Source organism: Atractosteus spatula, chromosome 14 (assembly GCF_055471065.1).
Source record: "Atractosteus spatula isolate fAtrSpa1 chromosome 14, fAtrSpa1.hap1, whole genome shotgun sequence".
Lineage (NCBI taxonomy): Eukaryota > Metazoa > Chordata > Actinopteri > Semionotiformes > Lepisosteidae > Atractosteus > Atractosteus spatula.
The window spans coordinates 22,626,370-22,649,994 of NC_142719.1; the positions used below are offsets into that span (position 1 = coordinate 22,626,370).

General features: G+C 34.6%; 1 protein-coding gene across 1 annotated transcript in view; it reads right to left on the reverse strand.

The window, feature by feature from the left end:
• The window catches only part of LOC148820910 (complement C3-like), a 110,489-nt gene that overhangs the window by 55,285 nt on the left and 31,579 nt on the right, over positions 1 to 23,625 (reverse strand). The window contains exons 3-14 of the mRNA XM_088931600.1: positions 21,635 to 21,797; positions 20,706 to 20,776; positions 19,967 to 20,055; positions 18,969 to 19,051; positions 18,578 to 18,665; positions 16,763 to 16,868; positions 11,794 to 11,914; positions 4,851 to 4,966; positions 4,131 to 4,274; positions 3,273 to 3,482; positions 1,906 to 2,109; positions 69 to 230 (exon numbers count right to left, since the gene is read on the reverse strand). Of these exons, the coding sequence (XP_088787726.1) occupies positions 69 to 230; positions 1,906 to 2,109; positions 3,273 to 3,482; positions 4,131 to 4,274; positions 4,851 to 4,966; positions 11,794 to 11,914; positions 16,763 to 16,868; positions 18,578 to 18,665; positions 18,969 to 19,051; positions 19,967 to 20,055; positions 20,706 to 20,776; positions 21,635 to 21,797 (1,557 nt within the window). The remainder of the gene's footprint in view (positions 1 to 68; positions 231 to 1,905; positions 2,110 to 3,272; positions 3,483 to 4,130; positions 4,275 to 4,850; positions 4,967 to 11,793; positions 11,915 to 16,762; positions 16,869 to 18,577; positions 18,666 to 18,968; positions 19,052 to 19,966; positions 20,056 to 20,705; positions 20,777 to 21,634; positions 21,798 to 23,625) is intronic.

Below are 23,625 nucleotides of genomic sequence, written 5' to 3' on the forward strand. Positions count from 1 at the left end.
ATTATTTCAATTGGCCTTGTACATAAGTGGTTATCTGAACTCCTCAGTTTTTCTGGCTTGTCTCTTACCTTGGATTGTGAGAGTCTGTTTTTGTTGTTCAAAACATAGACTCCTTTATCAACAGCAACAAGTCCAACCTTTGCCCCTGGGTCCCCTGTTAATGTTAGACTAAATGGTCTGCGTGGTTCATACACCCTCCTGTCTCTGTCAGTGGTTGGGGTCACACGGAGCTTGGAGGCAGAAGAAAAAAAAAGAAAAAACAAGTAAGAATTAAACTAATGTAAGGCATTACTGATTAATTCAGATCCCTTATCTGCAATACTTATAGTAACTGGTATTGTGATGCACAGCACATAAATTTTAGAATAAAACTCAATACACTCTTGAGTTTGACAATGATTTGATTTGTCAATCCTGACAATGATTGATTTTGCCAATCACGTATTCTTGATATTTCAAAGAGTGTATGAAGCCCTTTGTAATGACAATCCACAGCAAATACAAAGAATGCGAGAACTCAAATATGGAACATACAATGAACAGTATGGCCTTTAATATGGCAATAACTAATCAACATGCTAGCTACTGTATGATATTAACAATTAAAATTGGGTCATTTTATTTCTAAAATATGGAATAAGATTGTCCATGGCAAACAAAAGTAATTATTACAAAACAAACAAATCAAGTTAAAATTATTTGCATAGAGTGCAAAGTTTACATTATGTCCCAATGCATTATAGAACAGCCCCACACACATAAATCTCTTGTAAATCTGCTGTTTTTCTCTAAAAATGCCAGAGATGTATTTGATTCAAAAAAGAAGATAGAGGGACTCTAATATTGATCTTTATAATACTCCACTAAATATATACCACTAAATATTACCTAATGTATTTTTTCTTCATTTTTTTATATTTTAAAAAATGTAATAAAATGATGTATCATTTTACTGGTAACTAACTGTTACAAGCATGAAGATTTCTGTCATTGTCCTTGTTTGTCTTGATTTTAAAGACTGCATTTACTAAATAACCTAAAAGCTACATATTCCTGTGATAAATAAAGTACCACAGGATCTTTATTAAGTATTCATGCAAGGCTTAACTCTTAGATTTTCAGGTGTACATTAACAGGATACACTGGAAATTCTATCACATCCATTAAATTAATGAAGAGAGAAAATAATTTATTCAGGACTCATATTAGGTGGATTTAAATTATTGAACTTGAATTGAAATCAAGCAAAACAGAGCTAAAAAAGTAAAAATGTCTAAATGTCTAAAGATTCAAAACAAAATATCGAACTTTATGATGTCTGTACTATTTGCTTTTCCTATTTCATTGTAGCAAAAACTATTTCTTGTTGCCTGAATAGGTTAGTCTGTTGTACACCCATGGATATTTACCAAGCAGTTCAAAGACTACATGTTTTACCTACTGTATGTAAAGTTTAAGAAGTTTGGAGGACCTTAAGTAGTTCTAAACATTGACAAATGTTTGTCTTTAGTTCCTTCTTACCTATTTCTTGTAAAGTAATTGTGATATAATAATTATGTAAGCCTGGACTGACATTTTAGACAGCTGCTGGTGCCAATAACCATTTAAGAACACTTCCTAAAGTTCCACTTTCCTTTATAATACTAGATTAAAACACATACAATTATAACAGTTATTACTTTATATTTTGTAGTCCACAAATTTGTTATCGGAGTTAAATCAATTTTTGTATTTATAGGCAAACAGTACATTTTTTATTGTTAATCGTATGCACTTTGCATTGACTACCTTGCCTTAATTTAAGTTCATTTTAGAAGTTTTACCACATAGAGACTGCTTTCCAAAATAGATTATATATATTTTTTTTTTTACAAATAATACTTACATTAACTGTCAGATACTTACTGTTCCCATACATGTGTCCTTTACATCCACCCAGACTGAATCGGCCACAACTTCGATTTGTCCACCTTTTCTGAGGTAATAGTATGCCACAAACCGGAAAGAAGGAATCATTTCTTTTTCAATGCGCAGTGATAATGTAACCAAGGACTGCCCAGGTAGTCTTGCTTGTTTTCCAGCTGTCATAATCTGTCCTTTGTTTACAATCTGTTGAAACACAGTGAAGTTACAATTACATTTCTAAGATTTTAATAAACGTCAATGGAAAACAGAAAACTTAACTGATAGTCTTCACATTAGCTTGAATCTGAAGACAGGATTGAAAATACAAATCAGGCTGATCTGCTTTGTCACTGATATCTCTAGGTGATGAGCCAGAGTAAAAATACTTCTATACAGTAGAAAGACTTCATATCATTCATATCATGATTACCTTGCAGATGAAATGTCTGAAATAAGTCATAAAATGAACTCTGTGCAAAAAACATCAGCATATGAAAGGAACAATTTATACTGTTGGAATAAATTCCAGCTGTAACACTGTGGTAGCCTTTATCAGGAAGAGCTGAGACAGCAGGGATGCAGTTGGATATGCAGTCTGCTGTTTATGCAGGGCGGTCCTGGAACAGAGCATACATGCTGACTGGAAAGGATCCTCCTGGGAAACAGGCAGATGGGCTGACAAGATCAGGGATGCCCGGGAAACAACTGACAGATTAAGGGCTTCCTGGTAAACATAAAGAGAGGTATCACCTCTGGCCACATGCTGAGATGGAACTTACCTTTCAGTTTCAGTGAAAGTGAATATCAAGCAGAGAACTAATCGGACTGCTTTCATAGCTTAATGTCAGATAACTGGTATAGCAGTGAATCAGCCTTAAATGTGATGTTTAATTTGTCGCATGATAGGAAGATTGCTGCCTGATTGATAGGCAGGCAAGTGGATAGAGTCTCATTCTCACTGAGATGGCTTGAGGGCACTTGGGAGAATGCTGCGGTTACCCATGGCAACTTCACATTGCAAGCGTGATACCAGTCATTTTAGAATTGCCTATACACTTTAAACAATGTAGTGTTTCTTTGTTTGAATTTTTGTTTCAATAGTTTGATCAAATTCTAGTAACAAAATAACCCAGTTAGTCATAATCAGAAACCTCTTAAAAATCATCTTTTGTAATCATCTTAAAAATCGTCTGTAGTGTTTTACACTTTGGGAGAAAAGGATCAAATATAATGAACTGAATGTCATGATAAAATGTGATGAACTGAATGTCATGACTTATTGCACAACAATTTCCTATGTTCTTTTGTGAAAAAGAGGACCTTTCAGACAGACTTCAGTGGATTGAATTAGACAACTAAATACATACCTGATATGAAAAATACTTTATTTGATCCTGGACTCCAGCATCATTGCCTAGATTCAGATTAACTTGCAGATTTGTTCCTGGTTCCAGTTCAGCTGCCTGGATTCCAATATGAAGGTAGTTTTTAGAATTCAGTTGTGTCCTATAAGGCAAGGCCTCCATGCTTCCTGTAGCTTGGCGATCAGGAGTGAGATTAGGAGCTTTAGTTCTCACCTGTCAAAAATCACAATATAAGATAGAGGCCATTACAGTCAGAGATCACAGGGATGATTACAGATGAACTGAAAGGTCATAGCCTGGAATCCAGAAGAACATTATTAGAAGATGGCTTTGGCTTGACTCTGTGAGCAAACTGTGGAGAAATGTCCAGTCTAGCAGTTTTAATGCTATACTGTATATGGACAGATTGTGAATTGTTGTTCAATCAGCAATCTTAGTTGATATAGCTGTACTGCACCTGCTCTGCTTTGTGCATAGAGTGTTGCAGTAGGTGCATTATCTCTGTCTAAGGATGCACACAGAAGTATGGTAGCACTGTTTCTTTGATCTGTTTCTCACCATTTGATTCATATTTAAAGGAAAGGGAATGAAAATGGGATGTATGTCACTGTTGCTCGGGACCAGTTTTGAGGATTGATACAGCTGCTACCTCTCTGCTGGCAGTAACAAAATTAGAAATTATATTTACTTCTCTTTTGCAATTTTTGTAGTTTTTACTAAGGATTTGAAAGGTGATGAGTAAAGAATGGTTTACAGATCAAAACTGTTGTCCTAGCATTTTGGGTTCACATATTTGAATATTAATTTTATACGTATTTAACACATTGAACATGAGTTCCTAAAACAGCATGTAGAACATACAGTGATCGGTAGTCGTGTAGCATCCCCACGTGTGTTAACAGTCATCTTTGTTGTTCCTTGTTGTTGAGTTCTGCCAGAAATTTCTGGACTTATTTCAACATCAATGTTGCTTGCTGGTGTGCCATCTGGATTTGTCACGAGAACCTTTGGGACATAAATATTTTATTAGGATACAGAGATAAAAAAGTAGATTTAATTATTAAAGCTTTTCTTTTTCTGTACACTGTGTGATAAAAAAAAAACTCTCAATGTCAGAAATAAATGTAAAAGATGGAATATTAAAGAAGAACAAGTTTAGTAAAAATCTCTTTTAGTTGTGAAGCCTATCAGCCTATAGTGTATCTGAGTTGAAAGAACTTGGCTGATGTCATCCCTCCTGATTTTGTGTTGAAATGTCCATTTACCTGAAAATTGGAACTATACTGTTATTTCATTCGTCCGTTGTCTTTTTGTTGTTTTTGACATACACATGTAGTGATATGATGATGAACAAACTAATTTAGGGTATTTAGGGTAATTTAGGGTATTAATAAGAGCACAGCATCATTTGCTAAGAGAAGATTTGAATGTTATATATTTTAAAATGAAACAGAAACCTTTTTTTTCTACCTTTGAAACAAATGCCTATATGAGTTTCATGATAGAATATGCACATATCCTAAAATACTATATACAGTTATGTTAAATATCATTGTAGCATTGCTGATAGTGTGAAATTACCATGACATCAAAGGGCATTCCAGGCTTGAAGTACTTGGGGGTCTTTGTGAAATGAATGGCATAAGGGGACTGAACAATTTGGATGCCTCTCCTCTCAGCTTCCACTATATCACTGCCTTTAACAAAATTACAAATATAATATTAAGGTATGAACACAGAACTTTACATAGAAACATAAACTCAGTGACTCATTGCTCCTCTACATTTTTATTATTTGAACATTTCTGGTTGAGAGGAGTCAAACTTTATCTCACTTACAGCTTATGCAGAGTTAAATCACTACGGAAAAAAAAGGCACATGCAGTACAATCTTGTGTTAGCATCATTACAGTGACAAAACTGATTTTAAAATTATGTTCATAACAAAGTTAGCATAATACAAAATTCTAGATATATCTATACTCTATATTAAAATTTTATAATACAGCCTTTTCACATATTAATTTTTTCATTATTGATTGATTATATATACAGCTATTTTAAAGGAGACTGGAATTATTCTTTAGAATCCTTATTGGAATGAATAAAAACAAATCTGGTGTAAATTTCCTGTGGATTATGTATTTATAATATGACACATCTTTTGCCAGTAACAGAATTTAAGTTGTATACTTTTTTTACTTTTAATGATTTTAAACTGTGTATTACAGCATGTTAAACATTAAACTTATTAAAAAGTAGGCATATTTTATAAAAGCAAGATTGCTCAGTTGGACAAAAATACACAACCTTCCACTTTCTACATAATGTACATATTTTAAATATATATACAATAAATATTCTATGCATCAAAGTCTTTAACTTGGTAACTTACAGTGGTTTGTTGTTTTAATGTGCTTGTTCTAACAATATAAAGCTTATATACTGTACTTCATAAAAAGTTATAACATTTTATCCTTTTCTAAGAATACGTACTGTAGTAAGAACACCTCTTCCTGTTATTGTAAAAAAGTAAAGATGTACAGATTTAATACCACTTGATAGTAATATTAATATGGAGTCGTGTAACTAAGCAGCTAAAATATCACAAGTGGACATTTTAGAAACATTTTGACATTGGCTTTAAAAAAAAACTTTATACATTACCACTTTATAGTGGTAATGGAGAACAGCTTATCAATATGTTGAAACTGTACCATGACAGTGAAGATGTGTTACATCTTTAAGAAAGCCAGTGACTGTTGTTTACTATGTTGTGACAATGCTGTGTGGCTCTGTGGAAATTATTCTGAGGATTTCTTCACAGAATTCTTTAAGATAAACAAAGGAGGGAAGAAGGGTTATTTTTGGAATTGCCAATAACTGGAGAACAGTTTATCAATATGTTGAAATGGTACCATGATAGTAAAGACAGACATGTTACACCTTTAAGTGAGCCAGTGACTCTTTTGTTTACTAATGTACACTGTCTAGATGCTGACGTGAAATATTTTAGACCAAAGGACTTGCTTATTAAACTCCAAGATCCTGATTTGACTTTATATTCCCCTCATTTAGCTGAAATGGAAAAATAAATCACAGTAGTTAATTTTATTGGAGGGCTCTGTGTTATTAACAGACACTCTGACTCAAACCTGTGTCGTACAGTGATATAGATGTGGGTAATGACAGTCCCTTAAATAATGTGCTTATCACGCAAATCCTGCTAAACTAGAAGTGTTGCAGAAGGTGACATACTGTACATTATTTCTGGAGCGCGGTTTAGTTCAAACAAGGAAGTCCCTGAAGTCCCGCTGTTTATTGGTACCAAACACTTGTATTATTAATAATATCATTAATGAACGACTGTTGACGAGATGTAAACTGAAGAGTTACAGAGAAGATACGTCGAGTCTTGTCTTTTCATCTTGGAATTTAACCTTTAGAGCGATCCTTTTGGCTATATTTTTACATAACCAGATGTATGAAAATAGTTTGTTATTATAGCTTGTTGCGAATGCGATGTGCCTCTCCAGATTTATATTCGAATTAAGAACATCTATATTTTGTGTTAATACAGATTTCAGCAACAAGAAAATTACATTTGGATTAAGAAAAATATTTCACGCATACTGCACTGTAGTGGCTTTCATACCATAAGGTATCATATTTTATATACAGTATACAGTATACGATCACACTGCCGTTCATTGCTGTGTGTGCTACTATTTCAGCGAATCTGTGAATCTCACTTCATGGGATTTGAGCGTGTGGAACAGCGGGAGGCAAGACCTGGCGAGGGAGGGGATGGGATGATTATACTATGAATGAGTCGCTGAGGCATACCGTTCAAATTTCAGAATTATAACAAATAAACCTTTGATGAGTTTGCACGAGAGAAAAAGGTACTTTTTCAGAAGTTGTGTACTGCGCAAAGTAGGTGAATTTGACAGCTAATGTAGATAAAAAAATTAAAATTTATCTGACTGTACTTTAGATCTCATGTAATTGTGCAGAAAGTCACCTTGCTCTCACAAGTGGCTCTGTTAGATTTTGTGTTAACAGACTGCACCCTTTTGAATGGATTTGTATCACCTTTATCACATTTGTCTTTCCAGGGCGAGGAGGTTGAATGCCCTTTAACATCTGCTATGTCCCCAGCAAACCAAGAGACTAAAACCCACTATCTGCCTTGAGACATTTCTCAGACTGCTCCAAAGTGCAGAATAAAATCTGCTAAATTGACACCACAATTACCCATAATACAGACTGCAGTACCATAATACCTGTGTAGTGGCAATGCTTGTTAATAAGACATAATTAAGTAGCTGAGCTTCCCAAATGAGGCCCCATTTCTCTGTTCATCTCTGTGGTGCAGCCACAGAGAAACTATTCATGCAGGCTGATTTAAGATGTTTTCTTTTGATAAGGACAGCTCCCAAAGGGGATGCACTTAGCTAAGCCTGGCTATCATGATCAATGGTCATCCATTGGTGCCTATCTGTCTAGGGAGTGCCAGTTGGACATCTGGACTACATTCCTAAGTGTCAGGAGTAAGTGACTCAGATCTCACCTTGATCAACCAATCAGGGACTGGTAGGGCTGAGTAACCCACGTGGGACTCTGATGCCCATGGAACTTTCAGCCAATCAACGAGCTGAAGTTCCTCCAGGTAAAAACAGGCAACACAGAGGGCCTGGAGATTCAAGTAAGATCCAGGAGAGATTCAGTGGACTTCTGTGGACTTTTCTAAAGGGAATTCAAAGGAGACTTCCAGAACTGTGGACAGCCCAGGAGCAGAAGGCTCCCAAGGGCAGGACATTCTCGCAGCGCGCCTCCTGACCATCCTGAGACTCAGCCCGGACAACCACGGAACGGCCAGTGTGTCCGAGTGCCAGAACTTTCCTTTGTTCTAAGAGTCTAGAGCGGAGGTTGCCAGAGAGTAACCAGAGGACACCCGAGGTTAGCACCAGCAGCAGGCCTCGTGAACAGGTCGGAACTGTGGACAGCTGAATCACTATTCAGAACTAGCTCTTCATCAGGAACGAACCGGTCCTCTTCCTGACTTGCTGGGACCCACAGTCATCTTTTCTCCTGTGCACAAACGTTGCTAGTTAAAGCCAACACTAACTAGCCGGTCAGTGAGCATCAGCAGCGCACCGTCGCAAGCCGCACAGCACAGCCTGGCACGGAGCCAGAGAGCGCGGATTGGACAGCAACAAGCCTGCAGCTGATTGTTTGTGCCTGCAGGAGATATGAATCCCCAGAGATTGGATGAGTATTCAACTTCAATGCATTACAGCTCGAGAATTCAATTGTTATCCCAACCAGTTGATATCAATTTAATTCCTAAGAGTTATGTACTTGTTTTGAGTATCTAATGTAGAAGTTATAACCAAGTTCATTTACGAAACGGTCTTAATGAATGATATACTGAACGTATGTCCTCTTGATATGTGTAACACTTCGTAACTGATTGAATATATATCTTTTGTATTCTGATAACCCTCTCGATAAGATCTGTTAGGTTTATATGCATATTCTATGTATTAATAAATGTATCCTCGTGTATTAGTACCTGTGTGTGTGCGTTGTCTGAGTTATGTCGCATGGTTGGATTCTAAAGCCATCGCAAGAATCAATTTTGTGATTTACTGCTACAATTAATAATTGTCACAGTAAATGCCCAAACCCTACAGAACTGGTGCCTTCAGAGAGCCACTACATTTACATTTTGGCCGGCTATGATTACATATTTGGCGTCCCTGAACGGCTATGAAACATTACACCTGTAATACAAAGGACCACTACAAACTAAAACCAGCAGCATCCTGACTGATTATTAATTTATTATTTTTTATAAAACCTCTAACATCGACACAGGTGCTTCTGCTGTTCATAGCCTCTCAGTAATTTAAAATGCGCTGAACTCTTAATTTTTAACACCTAATCACATTTGTCTGTCCAGGGTGTTGCAATGAGAATGTGAATGTTTTCCATCCCCATCCCCCAAGCAAAACTATCTATTCCACATAACAAAACACAACGGGGTGTAACACTCCTAGCCTTTGTGACAAATAAAATGTTTGTTAAAGTACAGAGCTGCGTTACATAAAGTGGCTGCAATGGACTACGTAAAAGTTAATTCCAAACTGAAAAGAAAAACCTCAACGTGTCTCCTCTATAACTCTTCACCTTACAGATTGTCCAAGATATTATTAATATCTTCCATATTGCATTAAAATTGTAACATTTTTACAAGTTTAATCCACCAGTCTATATATTTTCTAACCGCCTTATCCAGGACAGATAGCAATCTCACCTATAACATGTGGTTATTTTTTTTAACGATTTTGACAGACTTCAAAATGCTTCAACTGATGCACAGAAATGTAGCATGATGCGTTGTCCCATTATTATTATTATTATTATTATTAATAAGTCGCTTACACCTGAGATCTGCTTTCTTCAAACTAAGGTTTCTAAAAATTTAACCAGGTACTAGATATTGTTTAAATAAAAGCTGTGAAAATGTTGACATATTGCAATCTTTAAAATGCCTGTGATTTGAAGGCTCGGTGTCATTTTTCACAAAGTTATTGACATCTGAAACATCGTATCTCATAAATAGGCATTTGAATTAGCGAAGGTTACGAAAACTGGAGAAAACAAATGACTCTGAAAAAGATACAAGAAGTTTGAATTTTTTATTATTATTATTATTATTAAATTAATACTGTTAATAATGATCAGACACATTATTATAGTTTCAGAGGTATTTTTAATACCGCTTTGTTATTCTCGATTCAAATTATAATATATACGATTTCGTTTTAAGGCTTGTTGTAAAGGCTTGTGTTAAATTGCCCCCCTGAATTAAGTGTTTTGAATTGAATTGAATTAAACCGGTTGAACTGGTTTTTACTCCCACTGATTGACAGTATTCACGTTTGCTTATTCACGTTTTTATTTAATTATTAAAATCACTTAACATTGAATATCTTATATAAAAAAACAAATTGTTAATAAAGTCTACATAATATTTACTATTTTATATTTTAAAAAGGAGTCTTTGTTTGTTAGAATAAAAATTAGTTCCCGAACCGGGCATTGAACTCAGAACACCTAGACAGAACCCCTGCTGTAACTACTATACTAACAGGCTACTTGGAGACACAGCTGAGATGAACAGCTTAAAAATGTTTCTAAACTAATCATGCGTGAATGAGGCAAATTAAAAATAAAATGTGTTTACAAAGAAAGTGGATTACAGTAATACTAACAGCTATATAAATACATATATTTAGATCCTTAATTAATAGCGTTATTAATTTATTTAGATAAGCAATTCCATATTATATTCCTTATTAAGCGGATCCTAAAAAGTACACATCTTTTACTGCGATAACAAGCGTAAGTATTAATAGAAAAGGTTAAAACATATAGCTTTTTATAAAGTATATAAACTTAATATAGTCAGAATAAGCACGTCAAAATGTTTCGAAAATAACCACAGCAAGTGACCGAGTAAAAGACTTTGATGCATAAAATGTTTATGAAGAAAGTGGAATACTGTTGTATATTTTTTATTTAAACTGACACTTCCAGCCATATACAGTTTACATAATATGTTTATATTCCTAAATTAACATAGTTTATGACGTTCAGAGACATTAAGCCCCTCTTATTTTTATGCTCATCTAACAAATTTCCCTTTAGTTGTAAAATCCCACATTAATATTCCATATAAAGCGGATTTAAACATGCATGGTAAAGAGATTAAATGAAGCAATCATTACACTCACAACTAATGCACCACAAGTGCCACCTGTCGCTTTTTTTGGCCAGCCAATCACGGACTGCGGTATTCTACGGTATTCTGCAGATACATTCCCACAGTACAGGGTTTTACCCCATATTTTGAATGGCTGCATCTGTAAATAACCATTTTTTCCCCAAATGAATTTGGAGTTGACAAGATCTGCAGGGTCCCTACAGTTATGGGTAATCTTGGAAACTTGCATAAAATCAAAATAGTCCAGGTGCATTCAACATCTAATATAAAATATTAATTATAAAAGAAAAATGACTAAGTATAACAAGTTGATAAATTTCAATAAGGATAGTCAGTTGGTTTCTTAGTTGCAAAAAATCCCCAGAACTTATCTGTTTAAAGTTTGAAACATTTAAAACAATACTAGCTACTCTGCCAACTTACCCTTCAGCTTGAACTTTCTGAATTAAGTTTTACTTTTAAAAAGAAGCTTCAATGAAATTACTATTGTATTCTACTCTGAATTATGCTGTAGTGAAGACTAAAGTCAAATTCACAGCAATTTACTAGAAACATTTTGTTTGACATGGACCAAACATCTCAAAAAACAAAATAGTATAGATTCAGAAAATGAACTTCACAAATGTCAACAGCATTTGTGTCTTTAGATGTTCCAACAGTTTTTTTTATATACATCCTCTGCCATTGTCTTGCACACTGTCTGATAAAATGTTAAAGAAAAAGACTTACCAGTTGATGTTAAAACTGTTGCAGATACGTAGATTGATTTTTTAAGGATTTTCTGCATTTCTTGGAATATCTTTAAAATATGTCGTCTTTTCAATGTGGCTGTTCCCTTTCCAGCTGTAATCTGAAATCGAGAGGAAATTAATTCAATTTGTTTGTTACATTGTGCATTTTTTTTACACTTTTCAATGCCATAAATTAGCCTGTCCATCATTAACTCCATTGAGCCAGGACGCAAATCAATGCAAATCAAAGGAAAGTTCATGTGATTACTTTGAATTATGAATGATAGGGAAAAATTAAGTTTCAGCCATTTTTGGTCCAAATATAACTAACCTGTATACAGTATGTGTAGTTTATTTATCTGTTTGAAATATCTTGTAATGTATATATTGTAAAATGATACATTAGTTATATATTGTTAAATACAAACTTTAATGGCTTTTGAATTTTACTACTCTTTGCTTCCTCATTGACAGTTATAATTGTAATGTGTCACTTTTAATTCTTTGGATTATAAAGTGTGATCAGGTGTCAATAACATGTCTGTGGTGGAATTCATCAGAGTCTGTGCAAGTCTGAAGATGCATATCTGTGGGGTGTAAATGAAAACTTCACTTTACTGCTGGGTAACATTATCAAACCCTCAAAGATTGCGTAATGTGCAGGCAATTCTAAGGTGTTCAAAAACAATTTTTGGTTTCTACCAAGCAAGTAAGAGTTTACTAGTTTGAGTAAGCAGTTGCATCAGCCTGTGTAGGCTGCAAAGGAACAGATAAAGGTTTATTCCATGCTAAAAGGAAAAGAAAAGAAACACAATGTTTCAGATGTGAAGCCTTCTTCAAGTGTGAGTGAGAGACAGAAATTGGCATGGGAGAACAACAGACAGGGTAGTAAGCAAGGGGCACGGAGAAGGGGAGAAAGAACATCGACAATCAGGGAGAATGAGAGGAGAGGTACAGATGCAGCCATTCAAAGTGCGTGGCACAGAAACGTACCGGAGGTAATTGGCTACGGCCTCGTGCATCGTGACGAGCGTTGACGCAAAATACTGCGGTACGTGATTGGTTGACCGACAGGGGCACTCGTGGTGTGTTGGTCGGTCTTAGAAAGATTTAAATGTCTTTACTGTGCCCGTTTTAGTATTGAATATTTATATGGAATTTTACCACTGAAGGGAAATCTTAGTAGCTGAGCATAAAAAGAATAGGAGCATACTGTAACGCGTGTGAAGGCCATAAAAGATATTAATTTTGGAACATAAACATACAGTATATGGCTGGTCTCGGTACTTTAAAGAAAAAATACACACCAATATTCCATTTCTCCCTAAAGATTTTAAGCATCAAAGTCTTTAACGTGATACCGGAGTCAACAAGCATACTTTTACAATTTGATTAAAAGGGAATATAATATGGAATCGCATATCTAAAGAAATTAATAACGATATAATTATATTCATGTACCGCAACACAAGCCAGAATCCAGCCGGAGCCATGACTTTTTTTTTTAACAAACATTTCTTTGAAAAAATAAAACGTTTCCCTGGGTCAGAGATTAAATAAAACTTCACTCGCACCAAACAAATGTATATTTCTAAATATCACAACATGATCGAATTTAAGTCATTTTAATAACAATGAATAGTCACCTATGCGTTACAATATAAACATTTATATTGATTTAAATGGCGTTTTGATTTAAATCGCAAACGCGTGTTTAAATATATGTGTTTTTTGATTCACAATCAGACAAATGCAACATAAATTGATATCTTTGTCTTCTAAGTATCTTAATAAACTTTCAGCATAGCTTTCTCCCCGTTTAGATTTATTTTTCTTGGGATCTTGGGATCAAACGTGGAGAGATTACATTGTAATCATTTTTATTTTTTAAATACATTTTAGAAAAGTGTAATCTATACTAAAAAGCTGTACACCACTTGCTATAAAGATAATACTGTACTTACTGGGTTTTGGAGGGGGGGAGGTGTCTTTCGCTGGAAATCTCACCCCTTTCTACTTTGAAAATACCTGTGAAATCGGTTTAATTCGTCACAGCCAGCACTCCCGCAGAGAGGGGGGTTGTACTTGCAGTACATTGGTATAGATGGAAAAACCAGAGCCGAGTCAAGTCTAGCCATGTTTGAGTCTAGTCTCACAGAGCTTCAACAGCAGATGACAACTTGTGAGTTTGATTAAGAATGAATAAAAGCATTTCATTAATAACGCGTTTGCGTTTGTCTGGGTGCTGACAAAGTAAAAAACAATTACTTTTTGACAATGAAGAACTGTGTGTGTGTCTCTCTCTCTGCTGGCGTTTGTAATCGTTTTTATTTTTAAATACATTTTAGCAAAGTAATGTACCATAAAAGTATTGTGAGACATATTTGGGTTAACATGTTCGTGCTCAGTGTGTGGTAATTTGTTTGGTGCGAGTGAAGTTTTATTTAATCTCTGACCCAGGGAAAAGTGTGGTGTGGATGGCTGAGGAGAGAATGCAGGCTCACACTATGTCCGTTATTCTTTTTGTCTTCTTCTGGCTTGGTCGGATAGTTTTTGTTTTTGTTTTATTAATAAAGTTTGATAATCGGCTAGTGAAAGCTCTGTTGTCCTTCACATGAATGCCTGAATCATTGTACCGAACCCAGGATTTTACAGTACTTTTTCTTTAAAATACCAATAACAGCAACATACAGTTTACATAATATGTTGATGTTCCAAAATTAATATCGTTTATGACCTTTATGACCTTCGTTATGCTCTTCGTTAATGTCTAAGCCGGAACACATCATTATATCTCATTTTGTATTTCTTTTAAAAAAAAATCGTTTGCCCAGCCTAACAGTATTGTTGTTATTGTTTTTATCCTGTAAATCGCTTTGAGGAGCCACCTTTAAAGGTGCCATATACAATAAAGTTCATTATTATTACTATTGTTAATTTGCTGGACAGAGAGGTGAACATTATTACGCAGAAGACAAAGATAGCAATTTACGTTGCATTGTGCATTGTGCTGCTGTAATACAGTTTTAAATAATTAAAAGTCTAAACAGTATCAGCTTTATTTATGGGTTTTAAAAAAAGGCGATTTAAACGCGATTTAAATCAATAGAAATGTTTATATTGTAATGCATAGGTGACTATTCATTGTTATTAAAATGACTTAAATTCGATCATGTTGTGATATTTAGAAATATAAATTTGTTTGGTGCGAGTTAAGTTTTATTTAATCTCTGACCCAGGGATACGTTTTATTTTTTCAAAGAAATGTTTGTTAAAAAAAAGTCATGGTTTCGGCTGGATTTGAACACCCAACGTATGATGGGGGAGTCAGGAACCTAACCCACAGCACCACCAGCAAGGTCACATGAGGAGTGTTGAAAAAGCCTTACAAACATTATTAACAGACATTGTACAGCGTGTACTATTCTTGTGTTGAGGTACATGAATATAAATATATCGTTATTAATTTCTTTAGATACGCAATTCCATATTATATTCCCTTTTAATCAAATTTTAAAAGTATGCTTGTTGACTCCGGTATCACGTTAGTTAAAGACTTCGGTGCTTAAAATGTTTAGGGAGAAATGGAATACTGGTGTGTATGTTTTCTTTAAAGTACCGAGACCAGCCATATACTGTATGTTTATGTTCCAAAATTAATATCTTTTAATGGCCTTCACACGCGTTACAGTATGCTCCTATTCTTTTTATGCTCAGCTACTAAGATTTCCCTTCAGTGGTAAAATTCCATATAAATATTCAATACTTAAACGGGCACAGTAAAGACATTAAATATACATATACATACTGTAACAGTACAGTTTGCATACAGTAATATGTTTATGTTCCTAAATCAATCTCTTTTATGAGCATGTGAAAGGCATGGTGAATCGGAGATTCTCAAAAATTACTGTACTTTGCATGATTGGAAACAAATGCATGATTGCGAAATGCTGTGGTGTTACTTTTACAAAGACGGTCAATGAAAAAAACAATGTGGACCAGTGCAATACTTTGAGTTTACAGCTTGTCCAAGGTCATTCATTATTAATACTATTAGGAATATCTTCGGTAAAGACTTTGATGGCGACAGCTCAAACATGAGAGGTTGAGCTTTATTAGCTCCACCTTGCGGAAATTCCGGATACTATTATTTTACTTGCGGTACTATATGAGAATTTACGGTAACTCGCTGTAGACTGCGTAAAGCGCACCGCAAAATAATGCGGTATTGCCTGCTTGTTTTGAATGGCTGCATCTGTATGAAGCCAAAACATGCAAATGCATAAAAGGATTTAGAAGGAGACAAGTCTGTTGTTGAGAGAAGGGGGAAGGTGTGATCCTAGCTTCAGGATAATTATGGTTAGGGATGACTTCTGAAATCCCTCTATGAGGATACAAACGGAGAGGTCAGTATGGTCAAGGTCATTAGAGGTGAAATTGGGAACTACTGGTTTGGAGGGATCTTTGATCTGACAGTTCTGACATGTTCCCAGAAATGGACTGCCAGTCTTCTTCCTGTCTCACCAATGTAAATACCTGGGCATTTTCTGCATGAGATGCAGTAATTAGAGTTGCTGGAAATATATGATGTCATCTGCGTAGTCTGGAATTGTCCAGAAGGGCCGTAAACAGTTTAGTACATTAACATATCCCTTTAGCCTAAAGACAATGTGAGGGAGAAAGTGTTTCCATTCATGTGGGAAAGGAAGAAGTTAAAAGTGGACCCTTCACACCCTTCAGAAAGCTTTCATTTGTATCAAACTACTGTTGTTTTAAAAATATCTACTGTTGCAGGAATGGTGTTCATGCCTGAGATTAGACAGAAATGAATACATTTTTTTTATATTACTTTCGTCTTTGTAAAAGAGCACCAATTGTTGTGTGTGCTAAACTTCAGTGATGCCAGTGTGTAATCAGACCCTTGTTATATGGTGAAAATGGGAAAATAGGAACTTGATTCTTACTTCTATTCGTTGAAGGGAGTCTGGGAAGCTCCTCTTTTCATCATTGTCCAGCACTACTCCAAACACCACATATGCAGACCCCACGACATCTTTTCCGTACAAGTATCTAATGTAAACAGTACAGGAAATGAAAAGGGCTGCAATCAGGTGTATGTTGAGGCAGTCATCTCTTCAATTATAGTGATATTTATGTTTTTCTTTTAGCAAAATTCCATGCAGTTTTTATTTCTTAGTAGTTCAATAACATTCACAGAAAGAGAAAAACAATAGACAATTAAGTTTATATTATATCTGTAAAAATTTTCAGGGGCAAGACAAATTGTATAAACTTGGCTGTGCTCTCTGCGGCACAGATATATGACACAGGATCCATGAGACTTGGCTTTATGTTAGAGTGAGACAGTTTTAGTCCGTGTACATTTACATTTGTGTCTAGAACATATGACACTCATGACAGTAAGCCATATTTAGGAACTCTTCAGCAAAGCATGTTTCATTTTCTCTGTTGCATGTTTTAACTCACAGCATCACCTGTTTTGACTGCTCATGACTGATGAATAAATTTGTATAATTCAAGAATGATGAAAGGGTGGCAGCCAGGTTGGCGTTTGTCATGTAATTTATCTACAGTATAACTAACTACAGTATGACATGTTGAAGACTCTCTTCCCTGGAACATCACACCATGGATACTACAGTACATTGCCTTACAATGACACATGTGCTCCAGCAGGAGGTAAGACCACATTGTTATGGGCTATACCTGCTTAAGTCCTATGAAGTTTCTTGCAGCATCTTGTTGGAGGAGTGTTAGTTTGGAGGGCTAGCTGTTGTTTATAGATGGTGTTTAACTACGAGTCTGTTACTTTTCTCCAGGAAGAGCAGGACTGTGCCGTGAACCTTGATACACAAGATTGGTAAGAAGCCAGTTAGGTGGTCTCATGTATTGACTGGATTTTAGGAGAAGAGATCCAGTTCCTGTTACTAATTTGTTCAGTTGTAAAAGAAGACAATAGATTTAATTTACAACGATTTCTGTACTGAGTTGCATATTGTTAAAATTTACACTTTTTACTGTATGTATGGCTCCTGTCTCATTTATCCTTAGATATTTAACCTTAGAAACTGAATCTTTCTCTCTCTGTTTGTATTTTATATTATCTTTATTTTATATAATAATTATTATGTGCATTTATAAAGTATGTTTTATCTCAAGGGATCCCAGAGTGCTTCACATATAAGAGTCATGTGAGAGAGATCAGACTGCGCAAACATAAAGTGGTATTCAGCCAGGACAGCAGGGTTACTTCTTTATTGATTAAGAATCTTTATTGATTAAGTGGTAAGGATCTCAATTTAATATTTTCATAGACCCCATTCACCAAGAGAAGGGTCCAAAACTAACTTTAATTTGAAGCACATAATTTATTTAGATTTGGAAAATATTGTTACCATATACTCTTAGAATTACCTTTACATGTCTCTATGTACCTATACATTTATATTTGTATATGAGGCTAGGAGACCCATTATGCACTTCATCAATGAGGTGGACTTGAGGGCATAAAGAATCTAATCAGGGTTCTTACAACTTGAGAATATTTTAACCTCTTAGAGAAATTAATATTGTATATTTATTATGTTTGATTTTTTCATTTCAGGGCTGGAGATTAACATAACAATAAAATTTCAATTTATATTGTTTATGTTTACTTTGTATTTTCTTGACACAGTATGGAGGATAATTCTAATATAAGAATAGAATTTACAAACAAAACATATTTATAATATAAGATTTGTTTATAATTACCCTACCTGGCAGTTACTGAGACAGTAAGTTCTTCATCATCAATGTAGAAGAACAGCTGATGTGGTTCCAGCTTCACTTCAAAATTTGGCAGTACTAGACAACAAGTAAATAGGTAGGATTAAATCATTTTTAAAGGTTTGTCTACATTTCTATTCAATACTGTAGTATCAAAGGTATTAAAAACCACTAAAACAAATGAGCATTTATTGTACTTTTAAGTATTTTATTTAAATAACACCAAATATTCTATTCATTTTTTTATATTTTTGAATGTAATTAATTTAGCACCTTTTCAAACTAATATTGGTTTGACATAAGGCCAGAAAAAAATATTATATACAAAAAATAAATTATATAAAATTAATGTTGAATTTGAAAACAGAATAAAAGGCTTACCATATTCCTTTACTTCAAAATCAGCTGTAAAATTTTTCTGAGGTGTACTTTCAAATTTTGTAACAACTTTCCACGTTCCCGTACTACAGAAAGAAAAAAATAATTGTCATACTCTGTATAGAAAAACTAGGAAAGATTAACATTCCATGGGCAGAGCGGTGGCTCTGTGGCTAAGGATCTGTGCCTGTGCTTGTGACTGGAAGGTTGCCAGTTCAAATCCAGTGGCTGGCAGAGGAATCCTACTCTGTTGGGCCCCTGAGCAAGACCCTTAACCCCAACTGCTCCAGGGGTGCCGTACAATGGCTGACCCTGTGCTCTGACCCCATGGAGAGCAAGCTGGGGTATGCAAAAAGACGAATTCCTAATGCAAGAAATTGTATAGGGCTAATAAAGAAACATTATCATTCCTAAATTCAATAATAACAAATTAATAAACACAAAACAACTTTTTTGTGTTCCAAAACCTTGTCTCTTCTTTACCTTAAGGTCATCATTTATCAAAGTGCTTAAAAAAGTATGTTCGGTTTGAACTCCTGACTCTTCGGTTTGAACGCAGCACCTCTTTCATCATTCAGAATTCTGTTCATTGTGTTTTGATTGAGGTAGTGAAAGAGACAGCAACTACAGCATCTGTACGCTTGTGGGTGAAGAAAAATGTATGTGTTATTTTAGGGTGGGGTAACAACCTACCTTTTGAGCTACAGTGTATCAGAGATCTGATCCTATATCTAGTCATGGCTCATCTATTTGTGCTATTTGTTTCTGTATACAGCATTTAATCTGATTGTGGTTGAACCTGGCTTTGTGTATCTTTTTTACAGTATTTGGATACATCAACAAGGTCCCCATTTTAAAGTGGGCATCTCCAATTTATACTGTATATACAGTATATCTGTGTGTTTCCAATGGGCATGTCTATGTGTGGGTTGCCTTCACAAGTTAATGTTTATCAGTTCCTTCACTATTATAAACACAATTTCAATTAACAGGAAGCTTACCTAAGTATTTCTGGCAGCTTATATGATCCTGAAATAATTCCATTGGCTGAAAATAAGAGGTCTTTCTGAATTACAATACCATCAGGAGTCTGAAAAGGAGAAAAAAGAACGCTTATTAGTTATAATATATACATACTATATACAGGAACACACAGATGGTAACTCTGCTGTAAAATAGATGGAAAGAAGAAACAACACAATAATCTGAGTATGAAACCTTTTTCTGATTTTTTCTGATGTGTGCCTCAAAGAGTGATTTTTTATTCTTTCTATGTCTCAGCATGGAATTAACCTCTGCATTTCCCACACTGACACAGCTCCTCTCTCAAGACTCCTCATACAATACATATAAATATATATATAAATGAATACATACGTATGTACATATAAAAACACAGATAAACTAAAGAAATGCAAAACTCACATGTAATGGCTTCAAAGCATCAATCAAAAATTTTAAATATAAATATTAAACACATAATACTGGAAATTCAAAAGCACTATTGACTTTGACTTCCTGAGTATTGCACAATCTTAGCACATCATAACTACCCATATGATCATACTAGATATTTTAAGAGGTTACATTTCTGAAGTGTTTCAGAATACATTTACACATACTGAACATTGTAAATGCCTAAATATCAAAACTAGGTAAAAAACCATGCTTAATTAATGGCAAACTTAACATTTTCTGATTTAGTTTAATTCTGTAAAATAAGAGCAATAAATACTTTACCATGATTTCAACGGAAACTGAACTTTTACTAGGATCCAGACGATTGGTCAGGGCAAAAACTCTATAAAGAACTGAAAAACAAGATCTCTGTGAAATATACAATATAGTATTTCTTTATTTTATTACGTTATAGATAAAATTCAAGTAAAGCTGTGTATTTGATTTTAATCAAAAAACATTTTGATAGTGCCTGGCAAGTTTGAGGAATTAGTGTTTATCTGAAATTTAAGCTCTTGGCTGTCAAGACCCACTATTTCTTATGTAAAATAATCAACAAGCATTGCTTTATGGAGTATTTTTACAAAAAAGGTGCCAGTGGTACTGAAAAGTACATAGAAGATTAACATTCTTATTTTTGTTACAGTATAGTTTGTGTTTTCAGTTTTATAGTTGTTATACTGCCATTCATGATTAAATATCACTAAAACTTTACGAAGAGAAAACAAAACCAAACAAAGTTGCAGTAAATGTCAATCCTAATTCATATAAGATCAAACTAAAATATTATAATGTGCTTTTAAACAAATTTTAACAATATAAAAAAAATTAATGTTGAAACACTCTTAGTCTCTAATGAGATTTGGGTGGGATTTATAATGTCAGGATGCCTCAATGGAGAATTCCCTAGCAACATACAATTATTACACAATATACAATTTGAAAAAAAAGTGTACAGTACAATGATGAGCTTCATACTGAGTTAAACCATTCTAAAATAAATTCTATGTTTTACAGGTTTTGAATGTATTTGTGCTAAAAATGGTTAAATGTGGTGACAAATGTTATTTTAACAACATTTATTTGCTCAGGTGAATGTTGAACCCTTTATAGAATCCACAATTATACAGTAGTTATAATAATCAAATCCAGATAAAATCATAAATTAGCATCTTAGTCATTCTGCTTTACAATAAATAATGCCTCCTTACCTGTATCAGTGGGAGTGTAAATAGATTTGTCTGTCTGCACAAATATATATCCAGACTGGAAAGAAACCAATACAGCTGACTCCACTACATGTCCTCCAAATTTGGCTTGCAGGTATACATACTGATTAAGCTTGGATTCTTTATTAAATGATCCCTCGGGAATCTAGATTGAGATAAAAAAAAATGGTGCATATATTTGTTAAAGTAAATAATTAGTATTCACGGGACCATACCATAGTCGAAATGGCACTCATTCCTGTGTCATTACAATTATTGTTATTATTGCATTATCTGCTCATTTCATATACTGTAATTTTCTTTAAAAAGGATCAAGCAATGACTTTTGCTATATCCTGTCTGAACAAGGAGTCATAAATCTTTTAAGTCTCCTGCACAGGAGGGTTGAAGACATGCGGTCACTTTCATCTGATTTCATTCACTTTAATCTTCTGCTGTGTTACAAACTCCACCATATCTGACAGTAAAATTAGTGCTGATTGAAAGAGGGTTCTGCCCCTCACTGAAAGCCTGCTAGTTTCTGATAGTGCCTGGCAAGTTTGAGGAATTAGTGTTTCTCTGAAATTTAAGAAACTCTTGGCTGTCAAAGACCCACCCTACCAAAGCAGTACAGAGCAGGTAGTAAACTGTCTCTTTTTCATGTCTGGAATTTAGGTTTTAAATAATTTCCAACTTTGTGTGTGAGAAACTCTACCAGGGTTCTCAGGGTTCAGCACACAAAGAAATTCATAATGAACATGAAATTAAGTACAGGAGGCTTTATTGCAGGCTTTTCCATGGCTTGTAAAAATAATGTTGAAAAAACCCACCTCCATCTACATGCTGTTTTGATACAGAACACATATGTATAAGTCAATATGTATTTTGGCTGTTGCATTCTTCACTGTGCAAAGTCTATCTTCATTAAAATATCAGGGTAATCAGGGTAACTGATCGATGCAATGGTGTTTTACTAATCATACAAATTTCAGGCCTTTCTAAACCAAACGAAGTCATCAGCCAGTGAAGACCAACAAGATTTGGTTAATTTTCATTTTACAACAAATAGAGGAACTGTTATTTCGCCATTGTTTTGTACATCAATGTCTGTAGTACCAACAACACTGAACAGCTTGCATGTGCAAGTACTATAATACAAGTAACACTGCATTAGATTTGAAACAACTATAATTCTAAACATAATGTCTCTCATGTTCTGGTACTGGACCAAGATTCCAGTATTTATAAGCCCTTTCACAGGTGATTGTTAATGGTGAACTCATCAATCAGTGAAAATACTGAAAATATGGTGTTCAGCAGTATCACAAAACACTATGTAGCTATCTCTGTGTTATATTGTGCTACGTGGCATAGTGGACATTTTCTTTTTTATGTCTGTAAACCATAATAATAGGTAATGAGTTTATTCTATTCTGGAAAGGAACCACAACATTTCAGCCGTGGAGCCTTCTTCAGGTGTCAGACTGAAACGTTGTGTTTCCTTTCTTTTCTTTTCAGCATGGAATAAACCCATTACCTGTTCCTTTGCAGCCTACGCATGCTGATGCAGCTACCTACTTGAACTACTTCAACCATAACAAGATATACTTTTACATGGCAGTTCTGAGTGTAATAATCCTAATATTCTGGATTTCATATTATTAATCGACTACTACAGGGGGTCCTTATTATTAGTCATAGATGTATTCCAGGAAAGTGCAATGAATAGTGGCAGTCGGTATAACATGAATATATAAGAAGAAGAAGAAGAAGAAGAAGAAGAAAAAGAATTCATAAAATCATTCAAATAAATTCTTTAAATTGTATTTGTGATGACTATTAAGATTTTTTATGTCATAAGAAAGAATGGAAAAGGGTGGATTAGGTTACAACCAAAATATAACCATAATATTTGTATGTACAATTTGAATGTACAATTCAATGAGATTTGAAGAGGATAGTTAGTGATGTTTGAAATCAACAAATTATTAACA